The 20,039-nt window shown below is 45.0% G+C and overlaps 1 protein-coding gene across 2 annotated transcripts in view; it reads left to right on the top strand.

The window, feature by feature from the left end:
• aifm4 (apoptosis inducing factor mitochondria associated 4) overlaps positions 1 to 20,039 on the top strand; it is a 62,110-nt gene that overhangs the window by 14,535 nt on the left and 27,536 nt on the right. For both annotated transcript variants that reach the window (XM_038814199.1, XM_038814200.1), the window contains exons 6-14: positions 7 to 88; positions 6,022 to 6,134; positions 7,930 to 8,016; positions 9,803 to 9,894; positions 11,996 to 12,126; positions 14,475 to 14,590; positions 15,226 to 15,297; positions 15,420 to 15,483; positions 15,598 to 15,674. In XM_038814199.1, coding sequence (XP_038670127.1) covers positions 7 to 88; positions 6,022 to 6,134; positions 7,930 to 8,016; positions 9,803 to 9,894; positions 11,996 to 12,126; positions 14,475 to 14,590; positions 15,226 to 15,297; positions 15,420 to 15,483; positions 15,598 to 15,674 — 834 coding nt within the window. The remainder of the gene's footprint in view (positions 1 to 6; positions 89 to 6,021; positions 6,135 to 7,929; positions 8,017 to 9,802; positions 9,895 to 11,995; positions 12,127 to 14,474; positions 14,591 to 15,225; positions 15,298 to 15,419; positions 15,484 to 15,597; positions 15,675 to 20,039) is intronic.

Raw genomic sequence — 20,039 nt, 5'->3', positions numbered from 1 at the left:
AAATAGGTCTTGGATTTAAACAAAAGAACCCTAAACATGGTCACCCGGTCACCATCGGATAAAGGTGTCATTCTTCTTATAGGGGGAGGTAGGTTCAATGTGCCAGCTCCAACGTTGTGTTCTCTTATTTATGGAGTAAAATAGTGTGTCTTTCATGAGCTCAAGTCTGAAGTTGTCTTGTGATTGATTTGCTATGGACTGTAATAGCCAACAGAACCAAGTTACACTGCCAGGTTTGAATCACGCTGGAGGTCAACAACCAATAAAATCTGTGCACGCAAACTCACGCATGTAGGTAGAGCTCCTTTTCAACTGATCGTGTTGGGAAACAACATGCTGGATCGTGTGTAAACCTGGAATACATTTTGCACAGCTTGGTTTTGGTATGTTCAGTTTATGCAGCCCATTTTGTGTTAATATTCATCTGAAATCACTGCGTCCAATGTTTCCTTGAAGGTGTGTTTGTGTGTGGCTCTACAACAATCTGGGATGTGCCATGCGTTAAAATAAACCGGTCACTCAACATTGAGTTCAAGTGAGGGTCGGAATTAAGCATCAAGCTGCAAACATGCGACTGGCTAGAAAGTGGATTGGAGGAGCTGCAAGCATGGGAGAAAATAAATATGTAATTGGAGAAACACCAACATGGCGACTGGAGGAGCAGCGAGTTGGAGAGGGGTGCAGGGAGGTGCACTTGCATGTCAGCAGTGTGTGGTGATGAGGGCGGGAGGAGAGGAGCCAGATTACGCCTTTTGAAGTGATTCTGCTTCAGTCGGGGTGAGCACTCCAATCAGAGTTATGGGAGGGAGAGAGACTTGGTAAAGTTCACCAGTAAATGGGTTGGCCTGTTCAGGGAGAGACTGAGCCCAATGCTGGGCCAGTCACGCATCTGGTTGCTGGCCCAGGATTAAAGTGGTCCCTGGGAGTCTCATTTTATTCAGCAGCTTCCTAAGACCCAGGACTCCAACTTTCAGCCACAAAAGACCTAGAGCAACTGAAGGTGACAAACCTAGTGGCAATATTTCGGAATGAGCATCCCCAGTCTGGGCTGAAGTTCACCAATGGATTCGCCCCAAATGCTTTCTTGTGGGTAGGTTTATGATAAAGATTTTGTAATTGATCATCTATAGGGAGAATGTATTTGGCAAGGATAATGGATGGGAGACAAGATTACGAGAGTTTCATTGCATTGTTTGGTACTGTGCGTGGTTTAGATAACCTGTGATCCAAAGCCTGACTTTCAGGCTATGTAGACCCCCTCTGCTTCTTTTTGTTTTTGTTTACTCTCCTGAAAGTGAGAACTCTTGTATCTAGAAATGGGAGCTAACATTCCAGGCCTGAGATGTCAAAGGACAGGTAGAATAGGACAGATGTGAGGACAGGTAGAAAAAGAGGAGAGTGAAAATGGAAGCAATGACGAGAGATAGACCCAATGTGGAATAATTGGATTCAGACCAGTGAGAAGTGAAGGTGGAATGAGACCTGCAAGGAGAAGGAAAATGGGACTGAGGGGAAGGTGAGTAATGCTTCCCCGGGTAGTGCACAGCTGTGCGTCAATCTATGCGCCATACATTAATATAAACAGGACACGATCATCTTTGCGACAATTGGTGCTGTTAAAATGTCAACTTTCCATGGGCCCGTTGAGTGGGGGTACCTGTGGGAGGTGCTGGAGCGGTTCGGATTCGGGGAGGGATTCATCAAATGGGTGAGGCTGCTCTACGCAGCTCCGATGGCGAGTGTAGTTACCAATGGAAGGAGATCAGAGTACTTTAGGCTCTACCGTGGGACCAGGCGGGGGTGCCCCCTGTCCCCCTTGCTCTTTGCACTGGCGATTGAACCTTTGGCTATGGCGTTGAGGGAGTCCGGGAGATGGAGGGGTCTGGTGCGGGGTGGGGAGGAACATCGTGTATCGCTGTATGCGGACGACCTGCTGTTGTATGTGGCGGATCCAGAAGGGGGAATGCCGGGGGTGATGGAGCTGTTAGCGGAATTTGGGGGCTTCTCGGGCTATAAGTTAAATTTAGGCAAGAGTGAGGTATTTGTAGTACACCCGGGTGATCAGGAGGAGGGAATTGGGAGACTCCTATTTAAGAGGGCAGTGAAGAGTTTCAGATACCTGGGGGTGCAGGTGGCCAGGAGTTGGGGGACTCTCCATAAGCTTAATTTTACCAGGCTGGTGGAGCAGATGGAAGAGGAATTTAAAAGGTGGGACATGGTGCCGCTATCGTTGGCGGGTAGAGTGCAGTCCGTCAAAATGACGGTTCTCCCGAGGTTCTTGTTCCTTTTTCAGTGTTTGCCCATCTTTATCCCTAGGGCCTTTTTTAGAAGGGTGACTAGCAGCATCATGAGCTTTGTTTGGGCGCATGGGACCCCGAGGGTGAAGAGGGTCTTCTTGGAGCGGGGTAGAGATGGTGGGGGGCTGGCGTTACCCAATCTCTCGGGGTATTATTGGGCGGCCAATGTGTCGATGGTGCGCAAGTGGGTAATGGAGGGGGAGGGGGCAGCATGGAAACGGATGGAGAGGGCGTCCTGTGGCGATACAAGCCTGGGGGCCCTGGTAACGGCGCCGTGGCCGTTCCCTCCTACGAGGTATACCACGAGTCCGGTGGTGGCGGCTACCCTCAAGATTTGGGGGCAGTGGAGGCGACATAGGGGAGAAGTGGGGGGCTCGATGGAGGCTCCGTTAAGGGGGAACCATAGGTTCGTCCCGGGGAACATTGATGGGGGATTTCAGGGTTGGCACAGAGCGGGCATCAGACAGCTGAGGGACCTGTTTATTGATGGGAGGTTTGCGAGCCTGGGGGAGTTGGAGGAGAAATTTGGGCTCCCCCCGGGGAACATGTTCAGGTATCTGCAGGTAAAGGCATTTGCTAGGCGGCAGGTGGAGGGATTCCCTTCGCTTCCCGCGAGGGGGGTGAGCGTCAGGGTGCTTTCGGGGGTCTGGGTCGGAGAGGGGAAGATATCTGATATCTACAAGGTTATGCAGGAGGCGGAGGAGGCGTCAGTAGAGGAGCTGAAAACGAAGTGGGAGGGGGAACTGGGGGAACAGATCGAAGACGGGACATGGGCTGATGCCCTGGAGAGGGTTAATTCTTCCTCCTCGTGTGCGCGGCTTAGCCTCATCCAATTCAAGGTGCTGCACCGGGCCCACATGACTGGGATGAGGATGAGTAGGTTCTTTGGGGGTGAGGACAGGTGTGTCAGGTTCTCGGGGAGTCCAGCAAACCATGCCCATATTTTCTGGGCATGCCCGGCACTGGAGGAGTTCTGGAAGGGGGTGGCGAGGACGGTGTCGAGGGTGGTGGGATCCAGGGTCAAGCCAGGATGGGGACTCGCGATTTTTGGGGTTGGGGTGGAGCCGGGAGTGCAGGAGGCGAAAGAGGCCGGTGTGCTGGCCTTTGCGTCCCTAGTAGCCCGGCGAAGGATCTTACTACAATGGAAGGATGCGAGGCCCCCAAGCGTGGAGACCTGGATCAATGACATGGCGGGTTTCATTAAGCTAGAGAAGGTCAAATTCGCCCTGAGAGGGTCGGTACAAGGGTTCTTTAGGCGGTGGCAGCCTTTTCTCGACTTTCTGGCTCAACGATAGGGTACTGGGACAGTAGCAGCAGCAACCCGGGGAGGGAAAAGGGGAGGGAAAAGGGGGGGGGGGGGGCCGACAATGACTATGTTTATTTAATTTTAATATTTTTTAAAGTTCTTTTGTTGTTCATTAGGGTTGGGGGGGGGGGGGGGTGGGGGGATGTGATACATGCGCCGATACGGTCTGGGGGTGTCACAGTTATTATGGGTTATTTTGTTGCATTTCATTGTTTGTCGTTATGTTTTATATTTTCTGTAAAAAATTCCAATCAAAATTATATTTAAAAAAAAAAGTCAAAACAAAAAACTTTCCATTGGCCCAAAAAGTGCTCTAAGGAGTTTGTAGCCTGCCAGTATAAAGATAATTTATAGGGAGCACTGTTTGCATCAATTAAACATAAGGGCAATAATCGAAACCATATTGCAAAATTTTGTCTCTTTGTCATTGACCTTTTGAGAAGCGTGAAGTATGGTGAATGGGTGGTATTATTTAGTTTAATGGTGATTCTAAAACTCATTCTGGTTCTGCCCTTGAGCTCAAATGAAATTTCCATACTCACCAACCCGCCACACACAATTACCTCCAAATGTGACTATCATCACTCCAGAGGGACGGAGTCTGGCCTGCTGCCCTGGAAGCAGAGAAAATGAGGCCAGGATGGCTGAGTACCGAGGTTGGCAGGTTGGATGGCGTGCCTCAATATTCTGGAAGTTTCATGCCCAGTATGCTGTAAGATTTAAGGTCCTCACTCCTCGGCTCCCTCCAGTCCTGTGACCTCCTTGTACCCTCCAAGCCAACTCCTTCAATATCCTGGGCAGACCTCCAGAGCCAAATGGAGATGAAATAAAAGTTGAAATATCTAATATGGCTCTCCGTATACAGACTTGATAGTAAAAATAAACTCCTAATTCACGAAGGCCTGTTCAGAGATTTTTTAAAAATATTGAATGCTTAGTCTGTTATAAAAACAAACAAACTTCGATTCATACCTCACATCAAAGACAGCTAATCCTTTAATAGGCTTTTTAGAGGGCGCCACAGTGGCTCAGTGGTTAGCACTGTGGCCTCACGGCACCAAGGACCCGGTTTGATCCTGGCCCCGGGTCACTGGCCGTATGGAATTTGCACACTCTTCATGTGTCTACGTGTGTCTCACCCCCACAACCCAACGATGTGCAGGTAGGTGAATTGGCCATGCTCAATTGCCCTTTAATTGTGAAAAAAATTGGGTGTACTCAATTTATTTTAAAAAGTAGGCTTTTTAACCTATCACTCAAACTGTGAATTCAGTTCCCCTTGCCGAGATCACCCAACTGTTCCAATTGAATTCTTGGGGAAATGTCAACAACTATTGAAACTGCTAAAGTAGATGCTACACCACCTGGCCTGTCAATCAAAGCAATTCCACATTGTTCTTTTGTAACTTTCTCTGATAGTGTGGCCTTCTAAAATTCTTTTTAAAGGGTTGGGGATTTGGATAACTTCAGATCATGACATTTAAATATACTTAATTAACCCTCCAAGAGCTTTCATACCTACTCATAAGTTTGTGTCTCCCTCACAGTGGGTTTAAAGCCCTTGTACAGGCAGACATTTCTTTTAAGACTCGGCACCAGGTTCAAGTGACTTTGCTGAGTTTGAGTTTTCCTTTACGTATCACACACCTTCCCCTTTTTCCAATATCGACAAAATGAGAGATCTGGTGGATATGAGGCATGATTTCCACATTTGGGTTATGCCTGCCATGTTTAAATGTATGCAAACTCTTCCCAACTCCTTAAAAATCCCGCACTATGTCTACCTATACTGGTGAAATTACACTCACCCATGTTGCTAAGAGGCAGTAGCATATTCCAAAATTCTGCCAGTGCTCTCTAAAGTTGTCTTAAGTGCTACTCGTACGTCACTATTCTGCTCTCTCACATATGTTAGATATGCATTTCCAATGCTGTCCCTGTGGAATGAATAGTTGATCTTCCTGTGCTACTGTGTGTAGTGCTGTGAAGTCCTCTTGTGAAAAGCCTAAATAGAAGGAACAGCTCCGAGCGGTATTTATGCATTTCCTTGTGGATATTTTCAGAGCAACATTGGTAGCATTCTGGAAGCAACTAAACATCTTCTGTTACTGGACATAACCACATGGAAGAAAATTATGTAGGTTTAAATAGAAATTGTGTCTAATTGTTCGTGGGTAGTGAGACTATGGGGCAGGTTTCTCCATCCCGCCACGCCAGATTTCTGGTTCCGCATGGGATTCTCTGTTTCGCCGGCTGATCAATGGGGTTTCCCGTTGTGGGGCTGCCCCACACCATCGGGAAACCCTCGGGATGCTGGCAAAACTGAGCATCCCGACGGCGGAGAATTCAGCCCATGGTTCTTCAGTAGATGGTAACATTTTCAATCCATGCTGTGATAATTTTCAATTTTGCCATAAGGTCCAGCCTCATTAGTCTGTGCAGAAACTCTTCGCCAGGAAGGTTACAAAGGACGCATAATATTAGCAACCAAAGAAATGCACTTTCCTTATGATCGCCCGAAACTCAGTAAGGTTAGTAAGAAAAATAACTTTTATAGGTGAGACATGACTAATAACTAGGAACATTATGGGCTCAGTATTGTCATGTTTTTGTGGTCTGTATTAAATCATTTAGTTTTGTAATAGAGGTTGAACATTAACGAGGCTCTTGGTAAACAAGATTTATACATCCGGAATATAATCAAGGTGCACCTCAAGTTGTGTTTGAGAATGGCACAACAGAGGTACTATTCTGTGAGTGAACATCAATTAAAAACAAAATATTTATTTTCTATACATAATATGTGACATTGAAGTTGGTATTGCTACTTTTTTGGAGTGCGATGAATGCCTTCAGAACTTAAATGTCTTCTGTGATGCACATGTGAGATGAATCCCATCAGACACCATATTGCTGCAGATTTTAGCGTGCGTGTATTGATTATCCGCATTGGAAGTATGTGGAGCAGGCAGATCATGACGGTCAATCAACAGTATCATTTTGGAGGTCATGCTCCAGGTAGCATCCTCTCTCTCAAACTTGCATAACTGAATACATGTGCAGCAGTAACAAGTATTAACCCCCGCCCCGAAAAACAAGAACTATTTAAAAGGATCATCACAATTACAGGTTAGTTACTGATTGTTTTCAGCTGACTGTTGCTACAATTATTGAAGTCGGTGGTGTCTAAGGAGCATTGGTGAGTTGCTGCAGTGCATTTTGTAAATGATACACACTGCTGCCACTGTTCTTCAGTGGTAGGGGAGTGAATACAGAAGGTGGTAGATGGGGTACCAATCCAGTGGGATCCCCCCACCCACACATGATCCCCGTGCAGGGATTGATAGTGAAGGATACCTCAATGTTAATGCTACTAAGTGACAAAGGGAGATGGTTATATTCTTTCTTGATGGAGATGGTCATTGCCTTGCACTTATAAAGCTTGAATGTTACTCGACTTGACACTGATCACCTAAGACTGACTATTGTCCAGGCTTTGTTACATTTGGACATGGGCTGCTTCAGTATCTGAAGAGTTGCGAATGGAGCTGAATATCGTGCATTCATCAGTGAACATTCCCACTTCTGACCTTATGACGGAGGGAAGGTCATTGAGAAACAGCTGAAGATGGTTGGGCCTAGGGCACTCCATTGAGGAACTCCTGCAGTGATGTTCCGGGACTGAGATTAACTTTCAACAGCCACACCCATCTTCAGTTGTGCTAGGTATGGTTCCAACCAGTGGAGGTTTCCCCCCCTTATTCGCATTGACTTTTGCGCTGGCCTCTTGATGCCACACGTGGTCAAATGCTGCCTTGATGTTAGATGCAGTAAATCACACCTCACGAGTTCAGCTCTTTTCTCCATGTTTGGACTCTGCCATAATGAGGTCAGGAGCCAAGTGGTCCTGGCAGGCAGAACATTGGAAGCACTTAGTGAGAAATTTGTAAACAGTCCTGCTTCCATGTTGCCCTTGTGTGTATGCATGAAGGACTGATGTAGGAAATTGCTCTAGACCTTGGGTATAACAAATCAAATACTGTTTAATTTTAGTGATTATGATACTTTTACCGTCAGACAGACAAGTGGTATCTGTCGTTTTTATGTACTAGTCTGCCTTCCTAAAACCATCCTGTCCTTTTTTGTTTCTTCCTCTCCACCTGTGGGGCGATAAATGTGAACTGGTTACACCAATTACCTCGCTGCACACCATTATCAGGATCACAACAGGGAAGCATTCATCCAGCTAACAGTAGCTATTTATTTCTTCCTCTGTAAAAGGTTCCTGCATTTTATTTCCTAACCGGTTATTGTGTGTTTCCTTAGCATTTAGACAGCCATATTGAAAATATCTTGTTGCGGAAGCCAGAGTTCTACTCAATGCATGCTATTGAAGTGTTCACCGACAAGGAGGTGAGATGGGACTTCACCTTTTGTAATAGCATTTTATGACTCTTTTTCTCTTTGCTTGAATAATTTTTTAAAAAGCAAGTATCACGGTTTTCTTACCAGAGGCCTATGTCTGTGTACAGAAGAGAGCATACTGGCTTTACAACGCATCTCATTGTGATGACAGTGTTGCCTGTTATCAAGCTGAAGACTGGAATGCAAAACTCCTGATGCAGAAAATCCAGTTTTGAAATGTGATTGTGCAATATAATATTCCATCAGTGCTTTCCATGCCAAGGGAAAGAGTCTGCCCAAACTGTTTCAATTTGACTTTCAACCAACAGAAGCGCAGCCATGATTCAAATTGACAAAATACTGTCAAATTACAATAGCTGCAAGCTACTCCACCACTGTGTGCGTGTGTGTGTCAAGTCACTATAAATCTATTTAGAATACCCAATTAATTCTTTCCAAATAAGGGGCAATTTAGCGTGGCCAATCCACCTACTCTGCACATCTTTGGGTTGTGAGGGTGACACCCGTGCAAACACGGGGAGAATGTGCAAATTTCACATGGATAGTGTCCCAGAGCCGGGATCGAATCTGGAACCTCAGTGCCGCGGGTCAGCAGTGGCTAACCACTGTGCCACCATGCTGCCTCTGCACAGTGTTTTCAAGTGTCTAATAGTTACATTAAACCATGGGAGTTTATAATTTTAATTTGGTCTGCGGCAAGTTGAACAGCTGGTTAGGTTGTATTGATAGTGAAATCATCACTGTTCCACTTAGTTACTTTTCTGAAACTAACAGAAATTTCTGGAGACTGCAGATTTGCAGTTCAGTGTGGAATTTACTGTCGGTGTCTCTGCTTCTCCAAAGGGCGTGGAGTCGAAGGCACCACAGATACCAATCATTTACAAATCACTGAATTGACAGAAACCTGTCCCTTTCTGCTATTAGTCTCACTATAGAAATCCTATAAAAAGGGTTGAAGGAATTATTATAAGCAGGTTGTTAACAAGTGCCCTGAGTTCATAATTGCTTCTGAACAGCCTATTGTACCTAAAAGGAATTGTGGTATGTGACATTTCTCCATTTATGATTTTGTATTTACAAAATCACATTTTTCATAAACACTGTTTATATTTCAGTTTCTACCTTTAATACCAATCATTTATTTCACTACCTGTAAATTTTTACCTTATAAAAGTGACAAATCAGTGGCCAGGATTTTCCAACCCCCCAGCCGTGTGTTTTTCCATCACCATTGACTGTTGACAGGATCTTCCAGTCCCGCGGTACATTGTTCTCCAAACTTGATCCAAAATGGCTAAAGTGTTGCTCATCCTGGGCACAAATATAACATTGGTTGTGTCACTTTTGCATTCTTGCTTCATATTTGCTTTATCGCTCACTATGAAGTGTGCAATTCACATTAGTCACATATGTCAGTTTTTAGGTGAACAGAGTCTGCATAAAACTTCTAATCTCCATTCCAGAGAGCTAGCCTTCCAGAGTATTTTTAATTGAAACCAACAAGTTAGACTACAGGAAGTCTGTACTGTAACCTGCATGCAATGCATCACATTATTCATGATGGTTTAGTTACATTAATTCCTTGACGCTTACAGGATATGTCAGCGCTTCTAAAGGATCAATGGACGCATCTTCAATTAATGAGGTGAAGAAAGGGATCTATCTACTTATGTTAGATCCTCTTAGTCTTTTTGCTGCATTCTGGTTCCAGAGTGGTTTCTTTTCAGTATCGCACTTTCGGATTGATGTTCATCTTTGTTTTACTGTGCTTTAGGCCACATCTGTGAACACAGGAAAAAGGAAAGTCAGTTTCAAAGATGGAACCATTCAGCACTATGACAACTTGCTGATTGCAACAGGAAGCATGTAAGTGGTTGACTCCCTTCAACTCAGTCCCTTCTGAGCTATAGCTGGTAACTGCCATTAGTAATGTTGTATGTGTGTGTGAGTTGGGTTTCTCTTAACCTGCTTAGATCTTTCGAATTTTATTTGACAAAATCCAAGCTTTATTGTTTGGATCCCAAATGAGATGGAGAATGAATTGTGAGTATTAGAAACAAAGTAGACAGCCACCCTGTGGTGGTATACAAGACTTTGAGAAATAGCATTCCCCCCCCCCGCCATTCCATTTATGGCAAATCTTTATTTTTGTGGTTTGTTAAATTAATTGACTCGCATGTCTGTCTGGCTTAGAAATGATGTGGAGATGCCAGCATTGGACTGGGGTGGGCACAGTAAGATGTCTTACAACACCAGGTTAAAGTCCAACAGGTTTCTTTCTAATCACTAGCTTTCAGGTGAATCCTGAGGAAGCAGCTGTGCTCCGAAAGCTAGTGATTCAAAACAAACCTGTTGGACTTTAACCTGGTGTTGTAAGACTTCTTAGAAATGGCCAGGAGGTAGAATGTCTGTGGTGTGCAGGTTTAAGGGGAGTTGTAAGAGAGATTAAGATACTCTGAAGCTAGAATTTACTCCTTTCTGAGTAGTAAAACGTTCTTTCAGCGATACTCATTTTTCCTTTGTTTTGCATTCCCATTTCTTTGCCTGCATGCATGCCGCAGAAGCAAAGTAAGCTACTTATCTCTCCAGATGCACTGCTGAGTTTTCAGACCAGATTTTCTGACACTCTGACAAAACAAAACCTGAGGGTGTGGTTTACACAGTCAGTCTGGCAGGGCAGAGCCTGATGGATAAAAGCAAATTATTGCGGATGCTGGAATCTGAAACAAAAGGGCCAATGCTGGAGCCTGATGGAGCTGGCCATGCTGGCTCCCCAGAGATCGGGGCGCCATCTTTAAGCGAGGTTGGTGGACCTCCAGTGGCCAGAGCAGGAGTGGAGGACATCAAGGTAGGCTTCCAAAAGGCATTCCAGTGACTGGTCACTGAACTCTACTTGGTTTTCAGGGACATGTCTCCACTGGAGCAGTCTGGGCTGCAAGCGGTAAGAATTGTGCATGTAGTTGCAGTTTAGATATGGCACCTGAAATGAGGTAACGGTGAGATAATGGCATGGCAGGCGATTCCAAGGCTGCCCACCAGCGATATGCTGTGTTTTCTGTGCCTGCATAATTAATGACGCAGGAAGCAGACGTCATGGCGTGGAAATCCACCCTTCTGGCTAGCTGGGAAAAATCTCGTCTTTTTTTTTAAACACCTATCACTTTGCAATTCAGGGAAAATTCCACCCCAAGTTTTGAATCAACTAACTGGTTCAAAACCAGGGCAACCTACCTTGTATACTTATCTAGAAATTGACCGAAATCTCACAAACATACGATGGTAATGAAGGATGTGGGAAACTTCAACGTAAATTCTGACAGTATCATCGAGTTAATGGACGGGGTTTTCTGGCACTACCGCTGGAGATTCCCGCCCGAGGTCAACGGACCTTTACATGGTCCCTGTCCTGTTCGTGACGATCTTGCGGCAAGCGTGGTCGAAAATCCAGCTCAATATCTTTACTGATATGAAAGAGTATGTATACACTAGTTTTAAAAACATTTCATGTGCGAGTAACTTCATACTACTAGCACCTTCAATGAAGTGTCAGTACATTGACTTGTGATTCACAAATTGGTTGGTGCACAACACACTGGCCTCGTTGAACAGTGCAGGGAACAGGTTTATGAACGGGATCATAACGTACATGGATGTATCACTTAAAAGCAGGTATGTTTGTAACTGCATATGTACAAACCGAATGCACAGGTCTCCCATAGTATGTTTAAATGACGATGTGAATTTTTAAACTTGATAGTGTTTTTCTGTCAATGTGGCGCTTATTAACTTTAAAAAGTACTTCAGGTCTGTTTTTCTATCTGAGTTCTTTGGAATCCACTGTGGTCTGTGCTATGCACTTTAATATTCTAGTTAACATCAGAGCCATGGATGAAAATATTGAGCATATTTGTGTTCCTTTTGAGTTCTTGCTTTGCTCCATTTATGTCATGTTATCCATTAAATCCAGACCCAGAATGGTTGATTGTCCAGGCGCAGATCTAAAAAACGTTTGTCTCTTGCGTACCCCTGAAGATGCAAAGAAAATCAATGAACTATCAGCAGGAAGTAATGTCGTCATCATTGGCACCTCATTCATTGGTAATTTAAAAACTTTTCTTCTGGTGACGCTGTACCAAAATTCACGTGGTTCTGTCAATGCCATAAATTAAGGAGTATTTATTTTTGGAGTCCTGTGATTGCATGCAAAGGATTGTACTTTTCGGGTGGCACATTGGTTAGCACCCGCCGAGATCCCAGGTTAGATCCCGGCTCTGGGTCACTGTCCGTGTGGAGTTTGCACATTCTCCCCGTGTTTTCAACGGTTTTGTTCCCCCCCCCCCCCCCCCCCCCCCAACCCGAAGATGTGCAGGGTAAGTCAGTTGGCCATGCTAAATTGCCCCTTAATTGAAAAAAATGAATTTGTACTCTTAATTTATTTTTTTTAAAGATTACACTTTCCTGAGGGGAAAATTTTCCCTTTCTGTACTTAGGGGCTGGTTTAGCTCGCCAGGCTAAATCGCTGGCTTTTAAAGCTCGATTCCCGTACCAGCCTCCCCTGACAGGCGCCGGAATGTGGCGACTAGGGGCTTTTCACAGTAACTTCATTGAAGTCTACTCGTGACAATAAGTGATTTTCATTTTCATTTTTTCATTTCATAGTAAAAGTTCCATTCACACGGCGGAAAAAAAGAATCCGGTCGGAGACTCATTTTCCTGCAACAGAACCAACTTGATTTTCCTCAAATTAAAGATCATCAAACTGAAATGTTAACTGTTTTTCCCTAAAGGTGCCGAGTATTTGCAGCATTTTCTATTTTTCCTCCGTGTCTTCCAACTGATAAATTATTTACAAGGGAGTGCAACAATCAAAGTAGATTTGTTGATGCGATAATGTGTTTTTTAGCGCAGTGATTGCTTTAGTCGTTCTTTAGTTCCCCTTTGTCTTTTACAAGGGCCAAACTAGCATCCCTTATTTAAGTTTATATTTCATATTTTCATGCCTTCACTGCTGAACCAGGATAACACGACCTCTATGAACGACCTTGGCTGCAAAATTCTAGGAGATGTTAAAGAATCAGATGATCAGGTTTATTTTCACTTCCACTGCTCGATCTGAGAGATTAATCCAGTGTCAACCATTGTTTGTGATGAGCTTTCTGTCATCCATTCTAAATTTTCCTACAAGTTTGTTCTCTACTCTTCATTTTCCAACATAAATGTTTCAGGTCTACCTTTTTCGACCTGTTTGTTATCTCCTATAACTCTTTCTGACTGCCCCATTTATGCCTTAAAGAAGCCCAAGTTTCTCACCTTTCCTCATTACTCAGACCATTGGTTCTGGAAATCAACTTCATGGCTTTTCTGTACTATTTACAATGCCTGCATGTTCCCCATATGTCTCGGTGACCCAGACAGGAGCAACATACGTTTTGATCATGACTTCCTTTTGGCTTTTAAAAAATATATATATACTTCAACTTTTCATTAGCTTTGTTAATTGGGGGACATGTTGAGCGTTGCGTCTGCTAGGATTCATAGGTCTTTTGCAACTTCAGTCTCAACTATTTCGAAACAATTTTTGGAGTGGTTTTCGCCCCTTTCTTTTAATCCTATGAGAAATATTTTGCATACTTGTATTAAATTTAATCCACTGTCTGCCTACTTATATACTTAGTCCAATTTGTTCAATATTTTCTAAGCTGCTTTCAGTTCTATTGCTTCTGTTTAAACTGGTATCATCAACAAGTTTAATTAATTTCTGTATTACGTTTCTGAAAGTCAAGCCAAACAATCAAAAGATTCAGATAGCCTACTGTAATCTGAAGCCAATGATCTAAGGATTTCTTAATATTCTAGGCATTGAAATTGCTTTGAGCTGAATGATAGGTTTGTTTGTCGTATTAGTGTTACATTGCAAGTCTGCACAGTAGAGTTTTGAGGTGAAGTCAGCAGCAGTGCGGAAGCCACAACATATACTTCTAGAAGACAGTGAAGTCTAGTTAAAGTGGTTGCAATATGGTGTAAACTATTAGCTATTACAGTGCTGTGCATGAACCATTAGTGGCAACAGAAATCCTTTATCTTTGTCCACCTAAAAAATTAGGATAGGATTTTCCAGCCCCCTCCGTGGCGTGTTTTGCCATTGGCCGCTCATTTCGATGACATTTTGCAAGGCTTACCCATCCTGTCACCAGGGAACACGCCTGGGGGGTGGCGTGTCACAGGTCCTCGGTTTAATGTCCCATCTGAAAATTGGCACCTCCAACAAATTTTGTATCCCTGCAGTGCTGCACTGGGAGTGCCAGCATAGACATTATGCAAACCTTTGGGGCGGAACTTGCGCCCACAACTTGCTGAACTCGGAAGCCAAGCCATGGCTGACACACTGCTTCATAAAATTAAGTAACGAAAATATTTCTATGAGGGATTTTTCTCTTGTGTTCCAGGAATGGAGGTAGCTGCCTTTGTGGCTGAAAATGCCAAATCGGTGACGGTGATTGGAACCTCTGAGGTACCATATCAACATGTACTGGGGATAGAAATTGGCAAAGCTATAATGAAGTTAAGTTGAAATTCAAATGTTTGAAATGCAAACAATTCAAAGTTCCAGTTGGGATGGTTATAAATGATAGACACGGGACAGTTCTGAAAGGAAATTGTTGTTTGTTTTCTACTTTCCGTTTTGTTATAGATCATAGATTTTACAGTGCAGAAGAAGTCTTTTTGGCCCATCGCGTCTGCACTGGTCCTTGGAAAGAGCACCCTACTCAAGCCCACGCCTCCACCCTATCCCCATAACCCAGTAACCCCACTTAGCCTTTTTGGACACTAAGTAGCAATTTAGCATGGCCAATCCACCTGACCTGCACATCTTTGGACTGTGGGAGGAAACCCACGCGCACACGGGGAGAATGTGCTGACTCCGCACAGATAGTGACCCAAGCTGGGAATCGAACCTGGGACCCTGGAACTGTCAAGCATCTGGGCTAACGACTGGGCTGCTATGCTGCCCATCATCTAATTTAGATCAAAACTTTCAAAAGTATTTTATTGCTGTTCAAGACAGGATTTTAAACCTTCTCCAGTTGTCCTCAGCTTTTAATATAAACTTGCACAATTTCCACTGATGGATTTAATAGAATAAAAGAACTTGGAACTTTAACTTGGTATTCTAATTTTAAGACTGTGAAATTACAGGCGTTTGAGGAGGAAGCTGTGAAGTTTTACATGCTGGATCACGTGACCGAGCTAAGGGGAGAGGATGGATTGGTAAACCAATTTTATGTTTAATCATTTAAATTCACACCTCTTTTTAAAAAAATATTCTTTGCATACTGTTTCAATTCCTGTAGCTTGAATTTGAAAAACAATTGTTTTCCATATATTTGCAGTTGAAAGAAATTGAACTCGCAAGTGGAAATGTTCTCCCAGCAGATATCTGTGTGGTTGGCATTGGTATAAAATTCTCTTTTAATTGGATTTTTAATTTGAACCTGTTAGTTTTTCTGATTGCTGGTGTTCTCAAATCTGCTTTTCTTTTCCATGAATTACTCGCTGCCTTGTGGAAAGGAGTGACACCTGCAACTGATTTCCTTAAAGGGAGTCGTATAAAGACCGAGTCAAAGGGAACAATTGTTGTTAATGAGGTGCCGACGTTTTATCTGAGTTTGTTTACCTTTTTATATATGCTACTTTAAGTGGTAACACTTTCTGAAATGAGATGATTATAATCTGCACTTTCACATGCTCCCCTCCCTCATTTAAAGATCAAATACCAAAGTAAAGCCTTCCCTATTGTTGCTATTCTTCCTCCCCATATGGATACAAGCAAATCCTAATTCTTCATTTCCAGGAATTATTCCGAATGCATTGATCATGGAAATCATCTGCTATGTGGATAAACTTAAAATAAGGGACTCTCATGGGTGAGAGATTCAAGATTTTTGTTAATTGTTTGTTTTCTATGAAGTGGGAGGTTTTTGTTTATTCTTTGCAAGACTGTATAATGACAATATTTTTGAAGGGCTGAAGGTCATGGTGGGTGAAGGAAGGGAATTATTTATAATGGAAAGAAAATAAGTGCATTGGAATTGAGGGGGGTGGGAAGGAGTGTGGATTGCTAGACTTTGGAGGGATTGTAGAAGAGAGAGCAAAACATTTCTGAAGGCATACAGAGTCATGGGAGGGATTAGGGACTGGTGCTTGGCGACGAGGGAGATGAGAAATCATTGGAGGCAACTGTGCAGGTGGGTCAACTTTGATTTAAAGAGATCCATGATACCCCCCCCCCCCCCCGCCCCTTGTGAGGCTTTAATGTGAAGGTGGATGAAACTGAGGAGAAGAGTTTTAAGGAGGTGGCTAGTTATTTAGAAAAAGCGTTTGAGATGATTTTGGAAAAGTCAGCAGGTTTAGTTGAGAGGGAGAAATATTGTAAAACTTGGCATGATAAACGCAGATTTGGCAATCTGCTGTGTGCTATGAATGCTACAATTTATACCCCTTGTGGATACTGTATTGGGGAAGTCCTGAGCGTAGGAAACAGTGATATGTTTGATAGAAATACAAGCATCATGGGCAGATGAGGAAATAAATAAGCCAGTCATGAGTGGCAGATGTCGTTTTTAAAAAATCTTTATTCCACAAGTAGGCTTACATTAACACTGCAATGAAGTTACACTCTGCCGCCTATTCGGGTACATGGAGGGAGAATTCGGAATGTCCAGTTCACCTAACACGCACGTCTTTCGGGAGTGGTGGGAGGAAACCGGAGCACTGGGAGGAAACCCACGCAGACATGGGGAGAATGTGCAGACTCTGCTCCGACAGTGACCCAAGCTGGAAATTGAACCTGGGACCATGGCTTTATGAAGCAACGGTGCTAACCAATGTGCTACCAGGGAAGTGTAGGGGCTGGAGGCGGTTACAGAGATGGGGAGGAGTGTAGTGGCTGGAACGGGGGGGGGGGGGGGGGGGGATGATGAGGCCATGGTGGTGATCTGAAAGCCTGGATCAGAACATTGAACCTCTAGATGGTGCCGGACCAGGAATCGGTGCGCAAAATCTGCCCGCCCGTCTGTCGATCCTCCATCCCACCCCAGCGACCTTGGTGGCCGAGCTGGTACTGACGACCTCGCTGCCATGGTCTAAGGGATCCGTCACTATCCGAGGGGCATCATTTTCCCCCTAAGACGGGGGTGGATTGGCTATCGAGTGGTGTTGGGGTTTGGGACCCTCTGCCGGTTTCCTCCACCTCGGTCTCCAAACCCACTCAATATGTTGAGGATTTGGCCACGGCACAGAGGGGGCCACATCTCCCTCCTCCACCCTGACAACGACCTGGGGCAGAATCCCGGTGGGTGTGAATGGCTAAATTAACATTTGAAAACAGACTTTTACAGCGAACCTACCCCCTTGATCAACTTACCGGCAGCTCTCTGTCTCTCTCTCTCTCTCTCTCTTTCCCCCACCCACCCTACCAAATTTCATAATATCCACATTCACCTTCTTCTTCAGCCACTTGACCAACTGTTGGGGGACGGAGAACAAATATCAAATGGCCTTGGTGGTAGACGACTTGCCCCCAACAACGAGCTGCCCCTTTCCACCATCACCCCACCCAAAGGGAGGAAGTTGTAAATAAGGGAATGATTTGGGAGTGTTGTGAGAGCTTGGGACAAGATTTTTCCAGGGTGAATAATGAAGATAATGGGAGCGAAGGACGATCGGGGTGAGAGGGAAAAAAAGATAAATGGTCGGTGATAACCTTTTATATTAATTACTGACAAAGCTATGAGGAATGATGGTCAAGGCATTGGTCAGTGATATCGTTGGGCTAGGGGTGAAGATGAAGGGTCAGATTGGAGGAGGACGTGAGGTACTGAAATTGAGGAGTGGTGGAAAGATGGAAGAAGACCAGGTGTTTGAAGGAACCAGAAAAATAAAGGGGAGGGGCCTAATGGAAACTTAAAATGAATTACTTCAAGAAGGGAGCTCTCAATAGGGGGCAGAAGATGCCTATGAGACAGGTTTCAGTTAGTGATATAAAATTTAAATACAAGGGCCATATTAGTAATATAGGACGTGATACAAAAGAAAAATCTAGCCCATTTTGGGCATATTTGGTGGCGTGTTTCACGACGGCCTCGTTGGCGACATCGAGGCCCATATTCAACAGTACTTAGTGCCAAAATTGAGCCCCTAGAAGATTCTCGACATCACTGGCTATCTCACCATCTGATTCACTGGACCCACACCTCTTGTGTTTTGCTGCTAACAAAGGGTGCTGCTTTTAAATGCTCCCTCACTCCCAGTCAACACACCAGCATGGTAGCGTATAGACCTGCCCCTCACTTTGGGGATGGCGACCTCACAAGGCTTTTCACGCTGTGGATAAGAGGTGGGCCACCCTGTACCTGAGGGGGTTGGGGAACCAGCAGCAGGGTCAGCAGTGCTGCCTGGTAGGCAGCGGGTGTTAGTGCGGGCAGCCATCCAATGTTCGACAAAGGCCAATTGCCTCCAATGAGCTGTAAGGGCATGTTACCATCTCTCTCCTGCCATCAGTTCTCCCTGCCCTCCCTCCCCCAACCCACCACCAACTCACTGGCTGATATCTCTCACCCTCCCCTCGTGCTTGCTCCTCAGAACCCCCTGGCACCCATCAGTATAACCCAGAGGTGGGCAAACTTTTCCGTGCAAGGGCCACATTCAGAAATTCACAATTTTAAAGGGCCGCATAGTATATTAAGTAAAATAATTACTTCACCCGGTTATGATTCTGGGCGCCTCATATAGAACATAGAACAGTACAGCACAGAACAGGCCCTTTGGCCCTCGACGTTGTGCCGAGCAATGATCACCCTACTCAAGTCAACGTATCCACCCTATACCAGTAAGTAACCCAACAGCCCCCCCATTGACCTTAAAAAAAATTTATTTTTATTTTTTAAAATGACTTGGTGGGCCGCATAAAGACCTTTGGCGGGCCGTAGTTTGCCCACCCCTGGTATAACCCCTTCATGTCCAGGTGTGGGGCCCACGCATGCCACCTGCCACAGACCCCCCGACCCACCAAGCGTGTGGCTCACAGTGCCCTCTCTTTGTCCCCACAGGGGGAAGTTAGCCCATAATGAACAGAAAAGGGCCAAGAGGTTTTGCAGGTAGGGTTGTCCCCACAGGGGGAAGTTAGCCCATAATGAATGGAAAAGGGCCAAGAGGTTTTGCGGGAAGGGGGGTACAGAGTACCAAAGATTCTAGTCCTCGCCCCCTGCGGTTGAGGAATGGGCTCTGGAGATCACGGGGCTGACTGAGGAGAGGGCAGTCACTGCCAGCGAGGTTGGCCTACACTAACAGGTGAAGACCCCTGCACCTTCACCCAGATTACCTGTCTTAAGTGAGTTCTCCATGTTAGACAAAATGATCCTTCCCTCTCACTGACCACATGTCTATTGTCCCACAAGATCTCCAGCTGATGAGACCAGGCCATACAGAGTAGTTTCCCGCACCCCCCTCACCCAAGAGAACATCTCTGAGAGCTCCGAAGAAACCACTGGCGAGGCGTGTGACTGCGATCACCCGCAACTTCCATCAGCCCAGTGACACTCCTCAATGGGCGGCATTAGTGAACAGGCTTCTGGGGCACAATCTGGTGAGCACCTCAGTTGCTAATGCAGGAGGCAGGAACATCCAGGGGAGACAGCAGTCAGAGGTCTGCTGGATCCCAGGATACAGCTGGGTCCCAGACAGATGCTGAGCCTCTGGACAAGGTTCTGCCAGAGCTGAAGTAGATGATAGGACACAGCCATGAAATTCAGGAGGGGGAGTCAGCGATATTCCAGTGATTACAAGACTGATTGGAGAAGTCCCAAAGGCTGCAGGCACAGGAGACTGTCGGCAATGCGTGGCACCGAAGCCAACACTGCTAAGGTGACAACCAAAGTGGAAAAAGTGACATCCACATCATGAGTGGTCGTGGCCAAGGCATTGCTCCGTCTGCGACGACCATGTCTGATGAC

Source organism: Scyliorhinus canicula, chromosome 12 (genome assembly GCF_902713615.1).
Source record: "Scyliorhinus canicula chromosome 12, sScyCan1.1, whole genome shotgun sequence".
In the NCBI taxonomy this organism is placed as follows: domain Eukaryota; kingdom Metazoa; phylum Chordata; class Chondrichthyes; order Carcharhiniformes; family Scyliorhinidae; genus Scyliorhinus; species Scyliorhinus canicula.
Note: the sequence above shows the minus strand (reverse complement) of the source record. Positions and strands in the feature narration are given on the sequence as shown.